This window comes from Olea europaea, chromosome 10 (genome assembly GCF_002742605.1).
Source record: "Olea europaea var. sylvestris chromosome 10, O_europaea_v1, whole genome shotgun sequence".
Lineage (NCBI taxonomy): Eukaryota > Viridiplantae > Streptophyta > Magnoliopsida > Lamiales > Oleaceae > Olea > Olea europaea.
Window position 1 is genome coordinate 5,947,021 of NC_036246.1, and position 8,793 is coordinate 5,955,813.

The 8,793-nt window shown below is 33.5% G+C and overlaps 1 protein-coding gene across 1 annotated transcript in view; it reads right to left on the bottom strand.

The window, feature by feature from the left end:
- The window catches only part of LOC111401004 (multiple RNA-binding domain-containing protein 1-like), a 12,389-nt gene extending 5,621 nt beyond the window's left edge, over nucleotides 1–6,768 (bottom strand). Inside the window, 11 exon segments of the mRNA XM_023028517.1 lie at nucleotides 557–621; nucleotides 624–730; nucleotides 1,407–1,471; nucleotides 1,826–2,146; nucleotides 3,712–3,835; nucleotides 4,039–4,128; nucleotides 4,609–4,740; nucleotides 4,835–5,574; nucleotides 6,231–6,345; nucleotides 6,458–6,565; nucleotides 6,643–6,768. Coding sequence (XP_022884285.1) covers nucleotides 557–621; nucleotides 624–730; nucleotides 1,407–1,471; nucleotides 1,826–2,146; nucleotides 3,712–3,835; nucleotides 4,039–4,128; nucleotides 4,609–4,740; nucleotides 4,835–5,574; nucleotides 6,231–6,345; nucleotides 6,458–6,565; nucleotides 6,643–6,644 — 1,869 coding nt within the window. The 5' untranslated portion in view covers nucleotides 6,645–6,768.
- Nucleotides 6,769–8,793: the final 2,025 nt, after the last annotated feature.

Genomic DNA, 8,793 nt, shown 5'->3' on the forward strand with positions numbered 1-8,793 from the left:
ATTACAAATTAATGCCACATTTAACAACATGAACCTCAATGTTTTTGCACTCTATTCCGTTACCTCTTACTATCAACAGATTACTTGGGGAAAAAATAACTAGCACTTGCAAATCAATATAGCATCAAACACAAGTAGCATTAACCATGCAAAAGGTCTATCCTCTACCTGGAAAGCAAATAATGGATTGGCAGCAGGTCAATTTGGAATTATTTACAAAGAATTAGAAAGAGTTATTCATATCATCAGATTCCCAAAATAGAACTAAGCTACACCCTGACTACTGTAGTTTTCCACCCAAAATATACATAAAACAAAGATCAGCTTCCTCGTGTATGTCCGTCAAGGGAAGAAATTAGGCGCCAAAAAAGATAGACAGGGTCTTGGGACAGTAGATATAAAGGAAGTCGGCCAACCAATAATTCTGTCATGCAGGAGATTGCAAGTAAGCTCGTTTCTTATTTATAATGAAATTAAAGAGCATAATAGTCATTCTGTCAAGCATGATAGCTACAGAGGATGAAAAACCAAAACAATTACAGAGACTAGAAATAACCTCAATTCTATCAGGATCAACATCCACATCTGTTATATCTTCCACTTGTTGATCTAGCAAAACTTATTGGAGTCGAGTTCATCCACAATAACATTACCATTTGAATCATCCACTGAGATGGGATTTTGACTTAGAACATAGTCAGGTACCAATTCCAAATATAGTAGAGCACCCCTGTGGTGACACAAACAATTTCCAACTTGACAACCAAAACTTTCAAAACAGAAGTTTTAGTGATGAGTTATGCCACAAAAATTATGAATACTAGCTAAAAGCAAATTGGTTACAATTGAAACTAAGATATAAAAAAGTGTTAAGGCCCCACTTACTGAAGAGAGGGAAAGAAAAAACAACAATCCAATTTCAAATAACAAATTGGTAACAACTGAAACTAAGATTTATTATAGCATTAGGCCTAAGTTACTGTAAAGAGAAGAAAAAGCAGTTGTTGTTTTCAAAGGAATTCCTAAATTTTATATTAAAGGTCTCCGGGTACTTTTATTTCGGAAAATAAATATATATTTATATTTAAAAGCTTGTCTGGGAGACAATAAATATTTTATAATTTAAGTAGATAACGTATCAGTGACGGAAATTTCTTGGGACAGTGAATTTGATGTCAGCCACTAATTGTAGTGTTTATAATTTGTGCCAAACGTATACATATGTATATACATATACATATATATATATATAGAGAGAGAGAGAGAGAGAGAGAGTGAGAGAGAGAGAGCGCATCTGAAACTTTATTTCCAATTATTAGCACTTTTGGCAGCTTATTGAAAATGAAAGAAGTGGCAATAAATCCCATTATAGCACATGACAAACACTGGCCAACAAATGAACTTACTTGTAACACATGCAATGTAATCCTTTAAAAGAGGCAAATGCATCAGCTGGTTCAACGAAGATAACCTAAAGTATCAAGAATGACATAATCAAAAAAATGAAGATACTTTTTGATTAAACTAGAAAGACAGCACCTTCATATCGAACTTTTATGGATGAAGACAGTCCGAAGTGCAGCCACGACTGATCAATATATACTCTTATAAAAACAGATCTGTCTCTGACGCAAGAAAAATGCAACAATAATAAAAGGACAGAAAAATTAAATCTCTACTTTATTATTAATATATATTGATCATTGCTGCCAAATGTTAAGCACTTCAAGCCCGACTTTGTAAGATCAGAATACAGCATACATCCAAAAATCAAATACTGAATCATCTAGAGAAACCAAAAAAGAAGGAAAATGAAATTGGATACCAAAGCCAAGGTTTTTGTGGGAGGTAGAATGACTTTCTCCAAATTGCCAAATTTCCTGAACGTATCAGCCAGTTCACATTTAGATGAACCATAAGGCAAGTTCTTCACCAAGATAACACGACTGCTTCTATCTAAACCATCAGTTTTCCAGGAGGCAGACTCTAATAAGGCAACATTGATTCCAGCATTTGAAAGAGCTTTCTTCGTCTCTGCAATCACTTTAGTTTCTCCCAATGCAACTCGCACAGCAGGATCATCAGCTTCTCTATCTAGTAACTCACTTTTACTAACACCAAATTTCCGTGCAATGTTTTCAACAACCTACAGTGATAACGAACTGATAAGAAGACCAAGGTGAACTCAGAGACTGTTAAAAATTTAATGTAAAAATTCATGCAGCACAAGCATTGGGTATACACAGGAGAGAACTGAAGGGAAGTTACTGTATTCGCCTAAGGGGAAACAAGTGCACGTATCAATAAAAAGCTGCTACTATCATGGTCTGTTTACTGCATTTAAGGAGTCTTCTATGGTGTTCTTGATCAAGGAAAATTCTAAATCATCTTGAAAGAATTAATCCCAGGGCCTATCTCTGAAGTTTAGATGAGAAAGACTTGGGAGATGGAAGAATAAGGAATTTAATTCATCAAGTACATTCCAATACAATGAAGATTGTACTTATGCCACGTGGGCTAGTCGGCAAACACAGTCAACTCTCTAACCAATAGCATAAATTTACTTAGTGATGAACCAACTAATTGCTTGCACACCCAATTATTCAATTGATATAAACCTCTTTGTTCCAGCAATTAACTTTAGGCTCTACCCACAAAATTTTGGTGTTTGCGATCCAAAAGCGGAATATCAAACTTCATACTTGCCTTGCCCAAAATCAAACATCAATTTAATACGAAACCGAACTGGCTCTCCCAAGAACTGTCGAACTTGGCTCTGATACCAGTTTGTTCTAGATAAAGCGGGAATAATATGGTAATACGAAAAATAAACAATCACAAGAACATCAAGATTTACGTGAAAACCCAATTTAGGAAAAAATCATGAACAGGGGAGAAGAATTCACTAATAATCAATAATGGAAGATTACAAAGGATCTCTTTGTACCAAACTAATAAATGAGACAATTGATCAATCTCAACATGTGTTATAATACATCACATATTTATAATACTAAGAAGAGTCTAAGATAAGATAATGTCCTAATACAATAGGTAAAACTAATAACGGAGTATTTGAGCTGAAATAGAAGTCATCTCCTTTTCCAAATTGGACTCCTTCAAGTCTTCTTTTACTTTTTCAAGACTTCTCCAACATAAATTACCAATTCCTAATAGAATTCCAAAATAGAATTCGGGATAGAATTCCCAAATTCTAACACCACTAAAGTTTGAGTTAATTATGGTGGCAGATCTAAATGTCAGCCAAATTTTTCGTGACTACAGTTTCAAAAATACAACATTCTAAAAATTGCCAAGCATAGCAGCATGCTAACAATAATCGATTTCAGGGGTAATGAAGACACACTTTGAGTCCATGCCAAACCACTAAAAATAGATGACACAAAAATGTAAAAGCTGCCTTACAATTTGATTTCATCTCAAAATTCATTAGAAGCATTTTAAATAATGGAATACACAAAAATCAAACTAAAGATACGTATCTGAAAACATATTTTCCCATCCATGAGAATCCTAGATGAGAAGAAAATAACGGACATAAAACATCTATATACAATTTCAAAGATCGACTATAAAACTAAAGATACGTATATGAAAACATATTTTTCCTTCCATGAGAATACAAGATGAGAAGAAAATACCTGACATAAAACATTTATATACAATTTCAAAGATCAACTCCAAACTTACTGTGTCAGTTCGCATGAAAAAACTATTCCATCCTCGCATATTTCCACTAGTTTCAGATGCCTTCCTTTCCTCATTTCTCTGTTGTTTGAAAGTCTTTGACAATTGTTGGGTAGATTTATTGATTCTGCAGATGAGAAGCACCAGAAGACAAACTTAAGTCAATGAAAAAGGAAACGAAACTTAACCCCCAAAAAATTAACCCAAAAAAAAAAAAAAGAAAAAAAGAAACATAAAACATTAACTGTTTTTTTTGTAGGAAACGAAACTAAAGTCAATGAAAAAGGAAACGTTGAGAAATATTGGCAAAAATGTTCAGATACTACATACTCTTGCTTATCTGAAGGATTCTTCTTTTTTGGACGCCTGATATGCAATAATCTCCCTTGAAAACTTGAATAGTTCAACTTTTCTAAGGCCCTGAAGAAAGCATCAAACAGTACAGCTTTTGACAATGTTGTTGTACAATCAAATCAATACTCGTCATCATAATTATTCAGAAGAATATATTCAATAAAGTAAATGATGTAAAGAATCCCAACCTACAACATAACCACGGCAAGTTAGAAAATGCTATTGTTGGGTGGGGTGGGGTGGGGACGGGGGGTAGAAACGTCTAGCAAAAGATGCAAGGATACTCTCATGACTAAAGGAAATCTATGTAAACAAGAAAAGGCATTTAGAACATGGTGGATTGAACAGGACAAAGTTATTGATTTTTTTCCCTTTACTATGAGATAATAGTCAGAGACTGAAAGCTTCAAAATCCTTGAGACATTAACTTTTGTTGTGAAATGATTAGAATAGCCAATTTATTACACAGTACATTAAAGAGTAATCGTTATGCTGAAGTCATAGAGCTTATGCTATAACTCTGGTCTCTACCCCAGGAAACATTACCTAGCAGCAGATTCTGGAAGAAGATAAAAAACATAAGCACTGCCCTTGAAATGTTTTGTATCTTTATCAACGACAAGATGGACCTGTGAGGTATCACCAAATTTGCTGAAGTGCTCTTCCAACTCCTCTTCACTGTGTTACATCAGAAAGCACTTGATGTATAAGAAAAATGGAAACGGAAAGAAACCGATAACAAATAGCTATTGGCACAGGGATCGAATTGTACGTAGCAGTGTAAGGCAGATTACAGACGAAAAGACAGCCAGTCTCAATGTTTCCTTCTTTATCTTTTATACTTGATGATGGGAGAGCCGAGTTGAATATTTTGTTACTATATTTTTCGAAGGAGCCATCTTCATCTTCTACCTCTGAAACGTCATGTTTGAGTGTATCCCCAGCAGTACTACGGTTGTTTCTGTTCAGAGTCTTATCACTTCTGTAACTATCATTGTCAACATCAGAATTACCACCATCATCGTCCATACTTTCTGAATCTGACCACTGTTTTTTAACTCTACTCCTGAAGTAATCCATATCAGATACAACTTCATTGTGTACTGAACTGTCTACTTTTACAGCCTCTTGATTCTCTGACAATATATTTTTTCTTACCCTAGTCCCCTTAAACTCAACGCTCAGTTCATCCAGTTTCCCATGACTACCTTTTACTTGGCGTTTCTTGTTACTAGCTTCTTTATCTTGCTCAAGAGAGGGAGCTACAGGGGCATCATTTGCCCACAATTTTGACTTGATACGAGGCTGCATGACCTGAAGAAATTCTTGAAATTTAGGGTCGTCGTTCCCATCATCCTTCTTACCCTTCTTGATCTCTCCTTTTGCTGTTGTAACTTTAGAACATTTACTACCAGTTACTATCTTTTCCTCTACCGATGAACTCTCCTGTTTCTTCAATGAATATCGACTCCATGGACGGGGGATTTCTGGATCTCCAACTTTCCAAGCAATCTGGGTTCAGAAAATATTGAAGCATGTAATAAGTGTATGCCATAGCATAATAAAGCTGATTACAAATGCAATTCAACATTCCAAGGCCTTCCACAAAAAGTCAGTTTGTCAAGGTCAACAGATTTCTTTCTTTTGGTCCTATTTAGTGAAGTATACTCAACGCACATACAATTACTGTTTCTTACTTAGACAAGTATCTTATTCCACTCAAGCTTATCTTATTCAGTAAGTGCTGTTGGGAAAAATTCGTCTACTAGTAATGCACAGCGGAATAATTTTTCCCTCGTGTGACAAAACATGATATTGACAAAGCCAAAGATCTTTAAATGCAAAAAAGAAATGGCGAGATCATACTCCGTTTCAACTATCACAAATAATGGGATTACAACTAACAATAACATCAATAAATAGTTTCTTTAAATAGAGGCACTCACTCTCTCTATTTTTCTTTCTACACAAGGTAGAGTTCTATCACAAATTTCTCTCTAATATCTTGAGTAGATGCTCTCCTTTTCTTGTCAAACTTCTGAATCTTCCTGGAATATTTGATAACATTTGTAACAAAATTGGTTTTGTCCGGTGGCGGACCGCTAAACAAGTGCCTGCATCAAACTAACTATAACAAATGGCAAAGACACAGAAAGGCAAATACAAACCTCGCAAGTAATTCTGCGAGTATCCATGAAAGACTTGTCAAAATACTTAATGGCTTCCTCCGCTTCTTGCTCTGTCCTGTACCCCACAAATCCAAACTGCCTGCTCTTCCCATCTCTGAATCAAAATTAAAGTATTTCCAATTATTCATACAGCAGAACTATAAAAATAAATAAATAAATAAATAAAATGTTAACACATATATGAAATTGAAATATTAAAAAGATACCTGGTGCGCATGAGCTTGACGTCAGTAATTTCGCCTTTTAGGGAGAAGAATTCTCTAAGGCGGTCCTCTGATACATATCTTGGCAAATTCTTCACGCATATCCGTGACCTTCGTTCCGAAAATTAATCACAAACACAATAACAAGTAAAAATTATGAATTTAGAAGAGTCAAATCAAGGACTTACATGTTTTTTAGACTTTTATTGTTTATATATCATGAATCAATAATTGGCAATAACTAATAGCTGAATGAAGGGAGGAGGAGAATTCACAATGGCTGCAAATAGGTTTAGACGGAGATGTTTTATGTACGTGAATTACTTTCTTGTCAATGGGAGATTCCTATCACCGTTTCTTTTTGTTGAAAGCTCAATATTATCATGAAAAGATTCTTTCTACGTTACAACATATATACTAATCTTTTAAATATTCTATCTTAGAAAGGTCTATATTATCCTTGATGAAAAGATTCTTTCTACATTGCAACATATATCCTAATCTTTTAAACATTCTATCTTATATTTTCCTTGTTTCGAATATTTGAATATAATTTCATTCTATGATTTAATAAATTGGAATAATATGCAACAGATTGTTCACATTTATTATTTAATATATTATATTCTTCAGAAGATGTATTCATATTTTTTAATTGAGAATACATATTTTTTTATTACTTCTAACATTCTTTCTAATAAATTATCCAATCCTTTAATTGTATATCCTATCATTTATTCAAATGATCATCAAATCATGCAATTGATCCCTACGCTACTTAGGATCTTAAAAAGATTCATTCTAATTTTAGCAAAAATTTAATAGTTTTACCTTAGGTTTGATCTGGACTTATATTATTAGAACTGAGTGACTTTCGAGCTCTGAATCTGTGACCTGCTTCCTTCAACGGCCTTTTGCATTCATGAAATTGTTACTGTTTCAGCTACTTGCTTAGGTTTGATCTGAACTTGCATTCTTAGAACCGAGTGACCTTCGAGCTCTAAATCTGTAACTTGCTTCCCTTAACGACCCTCTGCCTTCATGGAATTGTTACTGTTTCAACACTTGCTCTCACTGTATCAACTTCTAAAGAATGAAATCCTAAACTTCTGTTAATGAAAAACTTTCTTTTTGCTAAAATAAGAAGAAAACTTTTTATTAGATCTATCAAGAATCTATGAGAATAAAGATTTAGAAACTCATATTCATATAAAAAATATTGGAGTTTTATTTCTATCAGAATTTATACAAGACTTCTATTTGATGCAAAGAGATTTCCAGAAAAAACTGATTTTTCAAATTGGGAATGGGCTATTGCTTATAATTCAAGATTTTAAGATAAGATGAGATGATCTTCTTCTATGGCAATGTCTCTATTTATACAAGTTTATGAGACTCTATTACATCATTGATTACATCAGCAAGGCACACTTGCCTTTCTATTATTTTCCTCCTTGGGCTTACATGTTGCTTCAACTTTTTATTCAAAGAGCATTTTTTTCTATTATTGCTCTTATCTTCAATGTCTTCACATGTAGTTGTACACCTTTGTCAAAAGTGCTCTATAATTGTTCTCTTCATTTCTTCACATACAGTTGGGGCACTCCCTTAACTGGCAGGATTCTTTTATAGTGGTAGGATATCCTGGAAATTGATATATATCAAATCTTGTAATATAATTTTTTAAAATTTCTGATTTTGCATATCCACCATTGGATACCAGCATCCAAATTTCATATTGGCACAAGTACGAGAATTTTTTATCAAACAAATTATTGGCAATGTTGTAAATGACTTTAATTCTAAGTGCTCTTCCATGTCTGATCCATGATTTTGTCATTGTTGGGACTTTTCTATTATTCTTTGTAACATCAATTTGGAAATTGGCTGCAACATATCTAATTGAGATTATGTGTTCAACTGGATAGTAAACAACTCAATCATATTCTGGATTTATTGAATAGAATTTAAAAAATATTTTTCTTCCTCTGGCAAATCTGAATAATTCTTTGATGAATATATCATCAAATTTCGAAATTTCAATAAAATCTCTTCCTGAATATATCAAATTCATGAATTCATAGTTTACCATAATTTTTATAAATGAATGGTCACCTCCTTCCATGGCTGTTATTCTCGGGTAAACATTATTTTCCGGAGAAATGAAATATGAATCACTCATTTTTATTTCATAAGCGATTTTAACTATTTCGGCATATTTTTCTTCTTTTGGATCTAAAGGGATTTTATCTTTTTGATCTATGATGCTGATTATTTTGGTATCTCTTTTATCTCTATGTATCATCAATTTTCTTGGTTGATGATAAAGAAATGAAATC